The sequence below is a fragment of the Schistocerca americana genome, chromosome 8, assembly GCF_021461395.2.
Source record: "Schistocerca americana isolate TAMUIC-IGC-003095 chromosome 8, iqSchAmer2.1, whole genome shotgun sequence".
NCBI lineage: Eukaryota > Metazoa > Arthropoda > Insecta > Orthoptera > Acrididae > Schistocerca > Schistocerca americana.
In genome coordinates, this window is record NC_060126.1 from 193,307,518 (window position 1) to 193,325,128 (window position 17,611).

Here is a 17,611-nt window from a genome sequence, read left to right on the forward strand (position 1 = left end):
TGTTGATTTGTACATATGTACAAAGGGCATTCAAAACATTTTGCAGTCATCTTTAACTTTATTTCTTGCAGGAGGAGAATGAAATTTTTTGTGAACATACTTGGAACATTTAGCCTCCATCAGCTATAATGCATCTGGCCCAGTGTTATTTCCATGATGTAAATGCACTTTGGTAAAATTCTGGGATTGACTCTTACACCATCGCTTGACACAGGAAATAAGGTCTCTCCCACTATCTAATGTTTTACTGTGCAGGTGGGCCTTCAGATGACCAGAGAGGTAAAAATCAGACGGAGTGAAATCCGGACTGTAGGGAGGATGAGGAACAATTTTCTAACCCATTTTCCTGATTTTCTTTTGCGTCATACGGGCTGTATGGGGTTTGCCATATGGTGTAGTCTGATGAGCTGACCCTGAATCTGTGGTCTGTGGGTCTTGATGGCACATCACTGCTTGTCCAATGACAAACAGTAATGGTCCCTGTTAATTGTGGAGCCAGGTTCCAAAAAGTCAACGAAAATGACACCACACTGATCCCAGAAGAAGGAGGCCATCACCTTTCGGCCTGCAGTTCGTGAAAGTCTTGGTTTCTTCTTCTGAGGGGAAACCAGACAATGCAACTCCATAGATTGGGTTTTGGAGGTTCGGACAAAAACAACCACGTTTCATCCTGGATAATAACACCGTCAAAACACTGTTTCCACTCTTCAGTAAAGGTCTTCATGAGACCCTTGCACACATTCTTCCTCATCATTTTCATTTCTCTTGTCAATAATCTAGGCACCCAACTTGCACAGATTGTTCTGTACCCTAGTGACTGTACCAGTGATACCACACTACCCAGTGACAAACAAGTCATTTCAGCAAGTTGTCGTGTTGTCACATATCTGTCATTTTGGACGATTTGCAATGGTCTCCTGATTCACATCACTCACTACCGTCAATGGTCTGCTGCATCTTGGAGCCATCAATGGTCTGCTGCATCGTGGATTGTCCAGTAGGGAGAAATCACCTTCTTTAAATCTCTGCAACCACCACTGGATACTGCTGCGATCCACTGTGTCCTCCCCATAAACAGGGAGCAACTTCCTGTGAATCGATGTGGCAGAGTCATCGCCGGGTTGAAGAGGAACTCCATTACTGACTGTTGTCGCAACCTGACATCTACTGTACAGTCAATTATGGCCCACCTGTAAATAAAAGAAAATAGTTTTCTACACCAACTTATAGCTAAATGTTCCAAGTATGTTCACAAAAAATTTCATTCTCCTCCTGCAAAAAATAAAAAAAAAATTAGAGATGACTGTGCAAAACTTTTTGAACGCCCCTTGTATATAATAAATATGGATATAATTATGTCATAAAACCTCCTCCTGTATGACTTACATTTACTGGCAGGGATAGAAAAATTATTGACTGCTTAGTGAGAGGAAAATAATTTAATAATTTTGAAAATCAGATACGCCTTCCGTTTGAGAATGATTCTCAATGGAATTATAAGTTGCACCACACAAAAGAGATTACATTAGCGAGGGAGGTAGTAACGGGTTATTTCCTAGTGCCTTATCTCATGATTATGGTTAGTTTTACAATCTAGAAAAAAAATACCTGTCTCATTTTACATTGGCATGGAGGGGACAGAGGGTTTCTCTGATGAGCTGACTGGTAAACACCATTATTCTTTTTATGTTTTGACTGTGCAATCAGAAATGTTTTGACTGTGCCATCAGAAAGTTGAAGACGCAAGTTCTTCTGTTTAATTTTTATGTACCACACAAACGGCCATTCTGACAGTCCAAACCAGCCAGGAATTAATCTGTTTTCACTTACCTCCTTTTACAGTGTCAAAGAACTGCTAAATTCCTCCAGTAAAAGGTGTCGCAGGACAATAATAACTGTGTACATTGATTTCTTCAGTTTAATGGTTATTATTAAGCACATACTCCCGTCTGCCAAAGTTCTATTCAGTGCTAATAAGGTAAAGATACCAGAATGTGACAAAATAAGATCCACCTTAACATATCTACTTTTTTTCTACAGAGCTCATAATATTATTTATTAAATTATTTATTTTAACTCTTCAGAGTGCATTTTCTACTTCATAAGAAAGCTTTTTGGTTGAAAGTTCAAAAGTATAGCAGTCTTTTTGTTGTGCCTCTCAGCAACTCAATGTTTCCTCTACATGGCGAGTAGCAATCAAAGCTTTTAGAATACTTCACAGCTATTGGTCATTTACATTTGGCACCACGTATACTTTGCAACAGCATAAGTGCTATTACTTTATCGCTGATACATTGCAGTGGATGAAGCAAACTGGTGCCAATGCAAGTATTTTGTAATCTGGAAGATCCTGAGTAATATCATATAGGGAAGATCGGCTCATAGGTGTACAGAGTAGATGTCAGAGGATTCATACTGCACCTGAAATTTGCGAGGAAGTGAATAGTATGCGATGAGCTCTTATCTCCATCTGAACAGTACAACCTCGTCTTCATGAACAAGGTTTAAAGGGCTATATAGCGGCCAAAAAATCTTTATTATGCACGCAAAATAAGGTGAAAAGATTGCAGTGAACAAAGGAACACAAAAACTGGAGCGTGCAGCAATATTTCAGGGTGTTATTCATAGATGAATCTAAGTTTGATGTATTTGGAAGCCATCATAAAATATTTGTTCATCTACTTTCTGGAAAATGTATGAAGAGTCAGTGCGTGATGCCAATGGTGAAGCATGGTGTTGGTTCAGTAATGGTGTGGCAATGTTTTAAAGGTGATAATGTCAGTGATCTAGTGAGAATTAGTGGAATGTTAAAGGAAGGAAGGATAGAACTGGATACAGATCAATGATGCAGTTAGGTCTGGATAGAGACTTATTGGTCATGGCTTCACTCTGCAGTACGACAATGATCTCAAACACGTTTATAAATCGTGCAGAGGGAATGTCAATGTAAAAGGGAAGTGTAGGGAACTGAAGAACATGATACGGCCAATTCAGCCACCTGACTTAACCCTAGCATTACCAACGGGGGGGCCTCGTAGGCCCACTGACTCAGTTTTTCTATGTTGTATCCACACCCTTTGATATATGAACTTGAAAGCAAAGGTAATTGTTCGTTATTGAATGTACTATTGAGTCATTACAGAATTTCGGAATAGAAATGTAATTAAAATTCATTTACTTGATTTAATTCTCTGTGGGCCTTAGAAGCCCACCCGTTGGTAATAGCAAGGAAAGATTTACGAGGTTGAGTCTCTCGTTTCAAATTCTTACCATGAAACGAATTTTGGCATTGTTGCCTTCAGACATATTATTATGAAGCGGACCATTGTTATTTTCAGTGTTTCTGCTGCTGTTGAACCAGCAACATGAGTAGACATCGTTTACGTGATAGTTCCATTGAAAGAGTGCTAGAAGAAGTTTTGAACGAATCAGATTTAGAGGAAAGTGAAGTGGATGATGATGTGGAAGAAATTAGAACTGATTCATCGTCTGAGAATGAAGATGAGGTTGAAGCCAATCCACCAGATGATAATGATACGGAATGTGATAAATTCATTGCTAAAAGTGGACGAGAGTATATTACGAAGCCATCTCGACAATATCGGCGTTCTGTACAAAATATAGTGCGAGAAAGAATGGGGCTAGGACAACAAGGAAGAATTGCGTCTCCGAAAGAGGCTATAGAGCTCTTTTTTACACCTCAAATTATGAATCTAATAAAACTACACTCAAATGAAGAGGCTTCTCGACTAGGTATTCAGCACACAGATGAAGATGAGTTATTTTGTTATATAGGACTCTTGCTAATCATGGGTTCAAATCATGACAATAAGATACCTGTCCAAGATTTATGGTCTTTGCTTCAGGGCCGACAAGTGTACTATGGATCAATGAGTCGGACCCGATTTTTCGAATTGACTAAAATATTGAGGTTTGATGATAAGAACACAAGAGAAATTCGTCGCCAGACTGACAAGTTTGCTCCAATGAGGGAAATTTTTGAAAGCTTCAATTCTTCACTTCCATTGTATTTCATTCCTGGTCTACATACAACAGTGGATGAGATGTTGTCTTTGTTCCGTGGTCGCTGTCCATTCAAGGTGTTTCTAAAAGAAAAACCTGGAAAATACGGCATTCTAATTCGAATGCTGTCCGATTCTGAGACTAGATATGTGATCAGCATGGACATCTATACAGGCAAGTCAGGAAATACACAGCATTCAAATGGACCGATGGAAATTGTAAAGAGACTAATAAAACCTATTGAAAAATCAGGCCGTAATGTTACCACAGATCGGTACTATACTTCAGTGGAGCTTGCTGAGACTCTATGGAATGATTTTCACCTCACACTTGTTGGCACCCTACAGTCTAACAGACGACACATACCTGAAGAGCTGAAGACTACAACTGGCCGCAGTTTACACTCTTCCATCTTTGCTTATACTGACCCTCAGACACAGAGGCCACCAGTTACTCTTGCATCAACGCTAGTCCGCGAGAAGCCAAAACGACTGCCGTTGATGCTTTCAACTTATCACTCAGAAGGGGTGTTGAATGAAGACTCAAAAAAGACTAACATAAATCTTTTTTATAATTCTACAAAGGGAGGCGTGGACACCATAGACCAGATGGCAAGACACTACAGCACAAAGAGAGGAACAAGAAGATGGCCTTTGTCCCTCTTCTACACACTCATTGACATAGCAGCAATAAATGCATATTCACTCTTCCTCCTCAACTTTCCGAATTGGAAAAAGAATTTGCTAAACCGCAGAAGAGTTTTTATCACTAACTTAGGTCTCGAACTAATAAGATCTCAAGTAGATAAACGGGCACAAAATTTGTATGGACTTCAGAAGCCAGTAATAATGGCAATGGAAAGCATCACACAACGGAAGCTCAGCTGCTCTGTAGAACCATCATCCTCAACAGCAGAACCAGGAACACGTGGACGGTGCCACCTATGCTGCCAAGAAGCTGCATCTAAAAAGATCAAGTACAAGAAGCTGGGAAAGTCAACTGTTACCTGCTCTCAGTGCCACGAACACGTCTGTGGGAAACACTGCAGGAAGACAGTGTTGTGTGAAAAATGCGTTGCAGAATGAGACAGTAAATTTTGTTTGCTTCATGTAGTGTATCGAATTAAAAAAGTCGTTTTTATAAGAAAACACTATTTTGAAACATTATTCCAAAAAATATATAAACTGAATCTCGTGATTTGTTCATTTTATTCCTATTATAATAACGTCTTTTATTATCCAGTATACAAAAACAATGTCTAAGCATTTTGAATTGTTATTAGAGGTATCAGAAGTAAATAAACTTGATTTATGATAAAATAAATTGTGGTATTCTTTATGGGCCTTTGAGGCCCCCCCGTTGGTATTACATGTAACAAAAAATACGTTGGTAATGCTAGGGTTAAGTCCCACTGAACTCTTGTGAGATAAACTTGACAGGGAGATCAGAAAAGTGGGATCATCGAATGTTTCAAATCTGTAGAATAATTTACAAATGTGCTGTACTGCAATATCCGGAAAAACACTGGTATCTCCAGAATGCTAATAGTCTGTGTAGCTGTCCTGAGGACAAATGGTGGTTACTTTGAAGAGGCTAAAAAGTAATCATATTGTCTTGTCTATAGAGAGAAAAAATACTTATTTTGTTGTCTACTTAGTTTGTATGATGTGTCTGCACACTGAAACCAAACTTGACACAATATTCTTTACTGTTAGGTAACAACACTGTGGGGGTAGAAACCACTTGACATAGTTCAGGATATATGATGTCATAAACAATGAAATACGTGAAAAACTGCTGCATCATGCATAAGGTTTAAATGTATTACGTTTGTACTGTATTTGAAATAAATTTGGCAGGCGGTATCCACATATGCAGCTAAATGCACCAACAAAAGTATATCACGGTACCACACATAGTTCAGGAGATATGATGAGAAACAGTAAAATGTGTGAAAAACAGCCGCATCATACGTGGTATTCACATTTATTAGTTCTTTGTTACCGACTCTGCTCGCAACATATGTCACTGAGAGCACTACAAAATATGTCATTGTACAACACAGAGTTCAAGAGATATGAAGTCTGCCATTGTATCATGAACACTGAGATACTTTTTTAAGCTATTTCGATACTTAAAAATATCAAATAACTGCAAAAATGTGTTCTATTTTAGACAAAAAAGTTTTAAATTTCTTGAATGTGTAGGATTCATAACCATTTTCTGAGTAACCTCTTCTATATAATTGTCAACACACAGCAAACTATTTGGATATGCTCCTAGATTCTGGGCAAGCAGTCTAACAATAGTAGCAATGACAGCAAAGGGGGCAAAGCAGATAGTGCCTTAAGGAAAACGCAAAGTGCACGCTGCTATGACAGATCAGGAAGCCCTGCAAACATCTGGTGCCCACAATTTGAACAGAAGGGGGAGCACAAGTCACTCTTTCCACCCCCCATCCTCCCTTTAATTTGTCACTGTGTCATGAAAACTGAGATACTTGAAAAAATGCTGCATTATGCATAAAGTTTAAGTACATTTATCCTTTACTACTAACAGTAAGACACTCCTACAGGCAAGTCAACTTAAAAGTGCTTATTACATTACACACCTAAGTCAGGTGTAGCCGGCCTGCCACCTAGCAGTAGAACAGGTGAATCTACATGATTTTAGCAGCCAGTTCATCCTCTGGGCAGAAATAGGAGCTGTTCTTTTCCGCCATGTCTCTACACATGCGCAGTAGACATGGTGTTTCCATGCATGCGCAGAATGCAGCATTTCCAGTGGGCTTTCTGCTTGCTGTTGCTTTCACGCGTGGTCAGCAGAAAACAAATATGTGAGCTCTTGAGGACTTTTTTCGCCATTACGCGAAATATTCTGCACATTTTTCACAAAGTAATTTTTTTATGCACAGAGTAATAAAACAAATGATTTTTCTCCTCTCAATTGCCATTAACAAAAGCTGTGCATACAGTGATAGCTTCTTATTGTAGAAATTGAATGAAAGAAAGAAATCAGAAGTATGCTTCTAGAGGTATACGGCAAGTAAAGATGTCTGTATGATCCTCTAGATATACTGCACCACATAAAGTACATCTACACATGTTGATTTTGAGTTTACATGCATTACATAAATGTGCATCTAATTTTACTTTAGACGTGAATGTATTGCCTTAATTGGTGAAAGTATAGCATTTATTTGATTTGATTGCATCTTTTGTTTTATTTCAGCATGCCAGCGCATTGCGAGAATAGCCACAAGGGTCAGAGCACTTGTGCCAGCCATGAACAGTGAGGACTGTAAACATTGTTTTGCATCTTCACAGTCACACTGTTATGAAATAGCATCCCTCACTGCTCTGTGCGCCTCCTATCGTGTACCATCGACAAGGCACATCCATTCTGATGAAATTCCTAAATTCCTATGGATCTTCAGACATTAACTCGTCTGTTAACAGGGGGTAAATGCCCTTGCTTCACCCGTTCTTTTTAACCAGAGTCGAACCCAATTCCTGCACCTGGCATTACATCATCATTCTGCCCTTCTCTTAATGGCTAAGGTGGACACTGTCACAGCAAATGCTGCGTAGATAAAATACTGTATAGATAACTGTGTCATCAATGTCTAAAATGCTGTGAAAGGTAAACACAGGTAATCATTTGCTTGTGCCACCATGACAAAGTGAGTGCATTGCCCATAATTCTGTATAATCGTAACGTAGTTTCGTTTTAAATCCACAAGATAACAATAAGTGCTTAATAAATATAAAGTTAGACTGCTCAGAATGATCAATATGAATAAATAGCAGCATTACAAAAATATCAGCTTCCACACTCAAAGACGTAACTGATGTAAACAAGCCTTAGGTTCTGGATATGTTCTCTTGGAGTGCTGATGCAGAGTTACACTTTAGGTATTTTGTGTAATAGCTCTAACATAAAAGTTGGTGGTTCCAGATTTGTACACCTGGGGCACTGGTGCAGATTTGTATATGTTACATATGTTGTGTAATATGGGCTTAAGGTAATCCCTGACATCTGACAGCACTATCTACAAGTTACTGCTTTACAAATCTGACTTGATCCATAAAAATACCGAAAACATAACCAAATACATTGAGAAAAATTTGTAGATTAATACATCAACATTTTAGGGCTTCAAGTCTGCTGGAAATTCTGCAAGAGAACAAGAATGAGTTTGAAAAACTCATTACGTATCACTAAATGTTCTTTCTCAATCAGATCTAGGCAACATGACAAATGAAATAATAAAAATGGTTAAATATTTTCTCCAGTATATTTCATATGGATATACACTTGACCAAAATGCACTATGAAAATCTTTCCACAGTTTTTCATAAAATGCAATAAAGAAATAAATTCTTAATTATAAAGTTTATCTACAAACATCCTTATGCAGGTCTTACATTATAGAACAGAAAACTGATATGCCAAGATTAAGAAAAACTTGCTTACTAAAAGTAAATCCTGGAGGTCAAAAGACTTGACATTGACATATAGTAGTAATTATTGTCATAGATGATATTGTCATTTAGGAAGACACAGATTTTGGGACTCATTTGTGAGCCTTATAACAGCCAAGTCGTGATAAGATTATTATCAACTTTTCAAAAATCACATTTCAGAAATTAATAAATATTTTCTGATATGTTTTGTAGTCACATATTTGCATATTACATGTTTGGGCAAAAAACCTGTTCTCTATTATGTAGCTGCAGCTATCAAATATGTAAGTCTGTAATTTCAATTTACCTGAGAGGACAATATGTGTAAAATGAAACAAATGAATTTTATCATGAGAACCACACATCAAACCAGCGTAAAAAATATGTACACTCTTGACAACTTACACAGTGTAAAGTGTGTTCACTTAAGAAAACGTGGCATTTTAGTGCAAAGGAAACATTTCATTTTATAACAAAAGTGATAAAGTTTTGTTCCATTAGTTAAAAGTGAAAACACAATACCCTGATTCCACAACCAAATTTAAGATTACTTATAAATGTATTACAATTAAAACACTGTGTGTGATGTGTGGTTCTTGCAATGTTATTGTCTGGCATTGAAGAAGAGTTTTTAGATATGTTAGATCTTTTTCTTGGGATTCAATGATATGATTGTTATTAATTTGTCTTTTGTTCAACATTAGCTTAGGGCAACATTTGACACATAGCGTGGAAGCTTCAAGCATACTACAAAGTACACATTTGCCCTTTCATTCATAAAGAGTTTAAGTTAAAAGTGCAGCAGTAAATTTGCAGCACAGGAAAATGACACCCATTGCCAAAAACATACTTTTCACACTGTGCAGCTCAGATTTGAACTACACACTTTTACTCCATAAAATGTAAGCTGCAGTTAACTCAGGAGAAGTTCAAATAAACAATTTAGTGAAACGCTGAAAGCATGTACAAAAAATTATTCATAATAACTACACGCAGAAGAAAAATAACAAGACAGCTCCAGCTCTTTGAGTCCCTAGTAGCAGTAAAAACAGTTGTAACTAACATCTACATATTTCAGACACCAGACATTAATTATTTCTTACTGAGCAGGGATATCCTGGTACGGAACCCGACCACGAGAGTAACGGAAGGCTGTGACTTTCCTCTGTGGCACACCTCTTCGTGAACTGACAAGCATCTTTGCCACCTCCTCAAATGCACGGAATCTCTCTGGTCGAGACTGGTAGGTGACAGACCCAGGCATTGCATAAACAACTTTTCCATAAATGTGGCCCCGCCCTGGTCGAGTGAGCACACCACCACCAATGCTCCTAGAGCGCGCATAAGGTTCCCATACATTATACGCCAGAGGATCTCTGTATGTTGGTACCTCATTGGTGATTTCTGAAGCACGGGACTGCCTCTTTGAGAAATGCCACATTGCTCGCAGCTCCTCGCAACTTGGCTCAACTGCATACCGGTTTTCCCACACCCTAAAGCCTGAAGCAGGAGGCATGTACTCGGAGTCAATGACTTTCTGACGATAACAGGTGACACTCGGCAGAGATGAACAGGACAGTAACATGTAAATACATGTTAAGATGCTGCTGAGAAGGCAGAGACGCATTTTGACCTACAACAACAAAACAATTTTTTCTGTAAATTCTTATCATAGGATTCAATTAAATGACAGAATTTAATGGTAAAGAATATTATGAATAGCCAGATATATGCAGCATTAATATTTAAGATGATAATTATCTTACGGAGAAAAGTTATACAAAGCCTTTTAAAAGTTCATTCATGATACACATTTCAAATATGTGTAGCTATACTTAAAGAGCTCATGCACATATGACAAGCAAGGCCACAGATATTCTTAAATAAAATATAGAATATTGAACTTTCAGATTTCTTCTCCCAGAATGATACAGATAGTGGACAGTACAAGATAATACATGTGAAGGTGACAAAAGTGAAGGCTTTACACCAAGGATGGCATCTAATGCCAGGGGCACTTCACGGATTTCCTGGGCCCACATAAGTACACACTGAGATGGATGTACAAGTTCTCTCATCTATTATTTTCCATTTTAACATGTTTTTCCTTTCATTTCTCATCAGCTATGAAATTTGTGATTTAGAAAGTTCAAGATTCAGTTTTAATTACTAAGAACATCTGAGAATTTTTAGCAGACATTAACTCATATGTGATATATGAATTTACATAAGTCTTGCTCATACAATCTTAATAAAATAATGAGCTAATTAAGCAATTGTAATATTTTATTTTCCAAGATTAAGACAATAAATATGAACTTTGTTTTATGGTGTGAGTGAAAGACAAATTTTAATTTGGTTTTCAGAGAATATTCTTTAAGTAACTGAAAATATTTTTGCACACAAATACTCAAAAAGAATAAATCAGTATTGTTATTGTGGAAATCAAAATGTAGTGCAGGCCTGTACAGCTGCAGAAGGGATGATTCACCATTCTTGCCTTGTCTGCCAGGTAGAATACATGACCTAAGACACAAATACATTATCATTAAAAATTAGCACATTTCTGTTTCTTAATAAAGCAACATGTACTATATGTTACAAAAGAAGAGATACAGTGGATGCAAAAGTACCAAAATACAACTATGTACATTGTTGTTCTTGCAATTTGATTTGCAGACTCATCAGTTGATAACATCTTTTTAGCTTCCTACTCATTAAAAGAATTTTATAATTGATAATGTTTGCTTACTTTTTATGTTCAGTTTACAGTCAGTTGATACCTTAAGAAAGTAATTTTACTCTCTCCTCTGAAGTTGATACACATCTTCTGGATCTTAACAAATGTGCAAAAAATTGCCAAATTAATTATCATTCATTAGTCTAAATGTGAACAAATATCAAAAGAAATTAATGTAACTTGAGAAAGTTAAAAATTATATTACAAAGGATTTATCAGCAATTAAAAGAAGGCACTGACTATATCTGAAGTTCCTTTTATGTACACAACTGATCAGTTCCTGAAAGTTGGGAAACTGGCGAACATCCTTTCCTGGATGTGCCACTGAAACAATATGAAAAGGAATGGTGTTCAAAGAAGGGAGGGAGAATCTGTTCTAAAGAGCATCAAAACAACAGATAACAACAATTTATTAATTAATTATACAAGATAACATTACTGCTTACATTTCAAAAGGAAACTATTAAATGTCAATAAATTCTAATGTAATAACAATAATCATTCATTTAAAATAATGAATAATTGCTGCTGTAGGGGTTAACTAATCAATGCAGATGAAAAACAAAAGTTAACTGCTTGTTGTTAAGTATACGGCAATTTCTCATCAGTTAAAAATTTAACAACCAAAAAAAGAAAGAAGGAAAGAAACAAAAGGCAGTCACAGGTTATTGGTTGTATTATTGAAACTATCCCACTATTTGATGTCACTGCATCTTCACTGATTTAATCCCTATCAGTCCATTCATTTCATTACCGTTAAATCCCTGGTGGCAGGACAAGTCATGGTCCTTCACTGAATGTTCCCCAAATGGTGCTATTTCCACCTCTGGCAATAGCGTTCAGAAACAACAGATGGAAACATCAGTTACAATAAAAGTCAGTCAGTCCTAGAAGCATGTTAAGCCTAATGGAAAAGGCATCTGCTTGCAACATGTAGGATATCTGGGTCTGCGTCCCAGGCTGGCACAAATTTTCAACTGTTGTATTCGTTACATTGAAGGTCAGTATATCTGAACAGTCTGCTCTGATGTCATTGCATCTTCATTGATTCACCTCCTTCAGCCCACCCAATTCATTTCAGAACATAGTTGCAAAAGTGTTTTAAATAATTTTATTTTTTCAGAATGACTATTTCAATCTATTGCTGAATATGAACTGTTCTGAAACTTCCTAGCTGATTAAAACAGTGTTGTGGACCAGGACTTCATCTTGGAATCTTCCTACATTATGGATTCAAGTTTCAAACTAGCAACCGTTTGCATCTACCAGTAAGTTTCAATTTATTTTTTTCTTAATTTTACAGTTACTGAACTGCATGTTGCAACAAATGTTCATTCGTCTTAGCTATTTGCTAGCAAAAATTGTAGCACATGGTATTTAAATTTCAGTAAGAACACTGCACATTATGCCAACTACTGCACTGTAGTGCCATTTCCAGTAGTAAAGTTTATGTACTTGGTAAATTAATGGCATTTAAGTACTCATAGTGTAGTTGCAGATAGGCTCAACAAAAATTCTGTTACACATTTAGCTTTTGGCCAAAGTCATTTTCACAAAAGGAATCGCACACACATTGATTCACACAAGCACACCTCACACACACCCAACTCTGCCAGCTCAGACTGGAATGCTATTGTCACATTGAACGGAAGCTGTGACTTGGAGGGGGTGCGGAAGGGATAGCAGGTTACAGGTAAGAGGAGGGAAGAGCACTATTTGGTGGAGTGTGCAGGAACTAACAGTCTTTGCAGGATTGCCACCAGGTAGAGCATCGGGAGGCTGTGGGGCATGGGGAGGGTAGAGGAGGTGGGGCGGAGAAGGAGAGGAGAGGGGGGGCAGAGAAAGAGTGGAGGGGGGGGGGGGGCAGAGAAAGAGAGGAGGGGGGGGGCAAAGAAAGAGAGGAGCAGGGAAGGGGAAAGATGGGTGGACACATTGGCACAGGGCAGCACACAAAGAGATTGAGGGGATTTGAATAGGGAGGAGCCGATAGCAGAGATGGGGCAGAAACTGTCAGTTGGAAGGTGTGGCGACAGTAGCTTACTCCAGATTGTGGCTCAATAATTTTGGGAGTGGAGAACATGTAAGAATAACTCCCATCTGTGTAGTTCAGAAAAGCTGGTGGAGAAAGGAGGTATTCAAGTGGTCCAGGTTGTGAAGCAGCCATAGAAATCAATCATGTTACGTTTAGCTGCATGTTGTGCCATAGTGTGGTCTACTTTGCTCTTGGCCACAGTTTGATGGTAGACATTCATCCTGGTGGACAGTTGGTTGGTAGTTATACCATATAAAAAGATATGAAATGACAGAAACAGAGCTAGTGTATACCGTGACTGTTTCCACAGATGGCCCAGTATCTGATGAGATAGGATAAGCCTGTGACAGGACTGCTGTGGAAAAGTGCTGGGTGGGTGAGCTGGGCAAGTCTTGCACCGTACTCTTCCATAGGGATATAGGGTTTGGTGATAGGTGACCAAAGCCCTGAACAAGCTATTTCAGTCCAGAATGTTTTGGATGACATCTGCAGTGATAAGAACTCTCTTGCTCAATATGCTGAGGGTGTACCCGGGGAATTCAGAGAGAGGAACAATCCCCCCCCCCCCCCCCCATCAAGTTTGCTAACAGATATGCCACGCCATGCCATCCCCCCCCCCCTGCCCCCCCCCCCCCCCACACACACACACACACACATCCCCAATCCTCCTTACCACACCCCATGAACCAGCTACAAAGGAGTGCCCCCTTTGTTACCCAATAAAAACCCATATTAGAACAACTGAACCACACCCTTCGTCATGATGCCCTGAAATGAGGAACATTCTACCCAAGATCCTTTCTGCCTGTCGCCCACCCACCCTCTCCGCACATCCTAGTCCATCCCTATGCCAGTCCCAATTCCACTCCTTGCCAGAGGGATCACGTGCCTATTAAGACCCAGGAGCAAGACCTGCCCAATTCACCCACCCAGCTCCCTCCTAGTCCAGTCCTGTCAGACACTTATCCCAAACCCATCGGAGCCATGCCACTTGTGAAAGCTGTCATGTCACATAGCAGTTCTGCTGCAATCATTGCACAACTTTTTATACTGCTGTGACTACCAACCACTGTCCACCAGTATGAAAGGCCACTACCAAATTGTTCAAAGAGCAAGGAAGACCACCTTGTGTCACAACATGCAGTTGAATATAACCTGCTTGACTTCAATGGCGGATTCACAATCTGCACCATCTGGATCCCCCCCCCCCCCCCCCATCACCAGCTTTTGTGAACCTTGCAGATGGGAGATATACTTACAACACATTCTGTGCTCCAAAACTTACCCCAACCTGAATCTAAGGTAATCTACTGTCTCCATACCTTCCACCCAACAGTTTCTGCCCTCTCTGTCCTATCTTCTCCCTGTTAACATCCTCTCACCCTCTTTATGTGCCACCCTCTGCCAATGGACGGGCCTCTCTTTCACCTTTCCAACTCCTCTCCTTTTCTGCTCTCCCCCCCCCCCCCCCCACCCCTCATTTTCCTGGCCTCTCAGCACCCTGAGGCAGTGAGTGGTGGCAGCCACTGTTATATGTCCTAGATCTTACACACTCCACCAGATGACATGCTTCTCTCAGCCCACGCGTACCCTGCTATCCCTCCCTCTTCCCTTCCCTATCTCCATCCTCATCCCTACCAAACTACTGCTTCCATTTAACATGACAGTTGTATTCTGCTGCAAGCTGCCAGAGATGGCAGTCATGTGTGCGTGAGGAGTGCTTGCTTTTGTGTGTGTGTGTGTGTGTGTGTGTGTGTGTGTGTGTGTGTGTGTCTCCCTCGCCCGAAGAAGGCTCTGACCAAATGCTAAATGTGTAACAGTATTTTCGTTGTGTCTGTCAGCAGCTCAAAAAGGTCATCTTTACAGTGAATAGCGATCTACATATTCTTTATATTGCTTATATTGATATCATTTCTGTTGTTCTTAACAAGTACCAGGTGGTACAAAAAGCTAAATACACATACTTCCACGTGCTTCTTGCCAACTGGCTGCTGTTTTGTGGCCATAGCTCCATGACTGTACGTTTCTGACCTACAGTTATTTGGAAAATTTTGCTTGATCCTACATCCACTGTCAACTCTGATTTAAAGTTCTCTACTGAGACAGCTTCTTTTATTCATTTAATCAAATTTCTTAAAATATAGCACAATTAATGAAGTAGAAAACACAAAATCTCCAAAAATGGGGGTGGGCGGGAGGTGGGGGGTGGGGGAAGACGGAAGCTACGACGGAATAAACACATTCACAATGCCCTGCAAGATCAAAATTCAACTATCCTTACGATTAGAATGTTGTTCATAGACAGCTTCAGTGGTATACTGAATATCATTTACTTTGAATGCTTTCATTGCTTGATGTTACAGTGGATCACATGCTTCAAAAATATTCATCTGATTTCACTCGACTATATCTTCTCCATGAATGAAGATAGAAACTTGGAGTGAATTTTACTTGATGCTTAAGACTGTTAAGTTTATATTTTCGAAAGCCCCATCCAATTTTACAAGGGTATCTTTTCTACATTCATGTACATTCAAACCTGAGGTGCTTTTTACAATTACGTTTAGGATCATAGTTCTCATTACCTTTCACAAACATTCAATGTGTCCTCTACTTGATGTGCAACAAACATCCAAATGATAGTGAAAGTTGTCCCATATTTTTGCAAGCATATCCGGAGTTTCTGTATTCACTGCTGTTGCTTCATGGCACCACAGTTCACTCAATTTTGTTTTCTTGCAATATTAACTCGACAAACACCTGGTAACAACCTACAAGTGACTGAGCAACTGCACCAGAGAGATCCCTATTGGTAATCACTTGAACTGGCTGTTTACAACTGGTGACAAAGTAAGCTTTTAGTTTCGATGCATAAGTTAAAATTTACCCAAGTTTCTGTCTTCAATCATGTGGAAGATATACAACTTTGTGAAACTGGATGAATCTTTTTAAATGGCCTGTATTATGGAACAACTCAGTCCAATGTCTGTGTGTGTGTGTGTGTGTGTGTGTGTGTGTGTGTGTGTGTGTGTGTGTGTGTGTGTGTATGAGGGGGGGAGGTGTGTGGAGGGAGGGAGGGAGGGAGGGAGGGAGGGGGGGAAGGGGAGGGGGAGGGGGAGGAGGGAGGGAGAGAGAGAGAGAGAGAGAGAGAGAGAGAGAGAGAGAGAGAGAGGGGGGGGGGGGGGAGGGAGAGGGAGGGAGGGAGGGAAGGGGGGGGGGGGAACATTATTGATCCAGAAGGCTACAGAACATTAAGTATATGCAGGGCTGGGCCCCTGAATATTTGGGCACCACATTCACAGATGTGCTTTATGGGCCATGTATGGCACCTGCTTTACCTCTGGAGGTTGTTTGTCAACAGAAGATTCACTCTGCTGTTTACCACCAAGCCTCCTGCAATGGGCCAAAAATCGGTACGGATTGTCCCCCCCTCCCCCCAGATGCTGTGAGGCTGTGACAGGCCTGGCAGTAAACTGCACAGACAAACTTCTGTTGGCAAACAACCTCTCAAGACAAAGCAACTGCCGTTCCTGGCCTCACAAAGCACATTCGTGAGTTTGGTCTGCAAATATTCAGGGGCCCAGCCCTGGATATACTATGGTACAATATACTGCCTTAGTTCATGGACCTCATGCACCTAGTTTAACACACTAGAAATTTGCGTACTGAACTTATAAGACATCTAACTGCTTACGAGGTTTTTCACTGAAACATGAACCTGTTTAAAAGCTACAACAACATCTATTCAGTGGACACAAGGTAGAGGGATCATCTTTACGATGGGAACACACACTATCTGTTATTCAGAAATGTGTACAGCACTCTGCAGCATACATCACGTTTCCAAATCCAAGTTGACGGCTTTTCCCTGACAGACAACTATTTGCAGCAGGATCTTTGTAGATCAAATAAACTATGTTATGGGGTAGTAATTCACTGGAATGAATAGAAAAGCATACATTAATTTATATAAATACTTCTGGTTTGTATGTTCCTGTGTTAAATAATGTCTGGCAACCGGTGGCCGGCAGGCTCGATCTGCCCCATGATCGGTTTCAATTCAGCTCGCGGAATAAATTTGTCAGGGAGAGAGCCCGGTATTCGCACTGTACTCTGTCCGGGATGCATTTTTGGGTATTTCCACAAACACACGACTTGCCTACAGTTTGCGACTCATAGCACAGACAAGAGCAAGTTTTCCTTACTCTGTGTATGCACAATTGCATTCTACCAACACCAGATTTGATCAACAAAGGGAAACACGTTGCCAGTCTGAGTGAAAAGTTATGACACAAGTGCTCATGTGCTTGCAGAGTGTGGGGGAAACATTCACTACCTTGAAGGGATGCA

The 17,611-nt window shown here is 39.7% G+C and overlaps 1 protein-coding gene and 1 long non-coding RNA gene across 2 annotated transcripts; both read right to left on the minus strand.

Annotated features, from left to right (window-relative positions):
- Positions 1 to 8,301: 8,301 nt before the first annotated feature.
- Positions 8,302 to 10,122, minus strand: LOC124625811. The gene has a single exon (XM_047149274.1). It carries the CDS (start codon positions 10,114 to 10,116, stop codon positions 9,589 to 9,591), a length of 528 nt encoding a protein of 175 aa, XP_047005230.1. The 5' UTR covers positions 10,117 to 10,122; the 3' UTR covers positions 8,302 to 9,588.
- Positions 10,123 to 10,783: 661 nt separating this feature from the next.
- Positions 10,784 to 13,049, minus strand: LOC124625812. Its single transcript, XR_006980726.1, has 2 exons — positions 11,242 to 13,049; positions 10,784 to 11,015 (listed from the first exon to the last, which is right to left on the minus strand). It is a non-coding gene; the product is annotated as an uncharacterized LOC124625812 (long non-coding RNA).
- Positions 13,050 to 17,611: the final 4,562 nt, after the last annotated feature.

Excerpts from the sequence above, each read along its gene's own strand:
- LOC124625811 (XM_047149274.1), bottom strand. The coding sequence starts at position 10,116 with ATGCGTCTCTGCCTTCTCAGCAGCATCTTAACATGTATTTACATGTTA.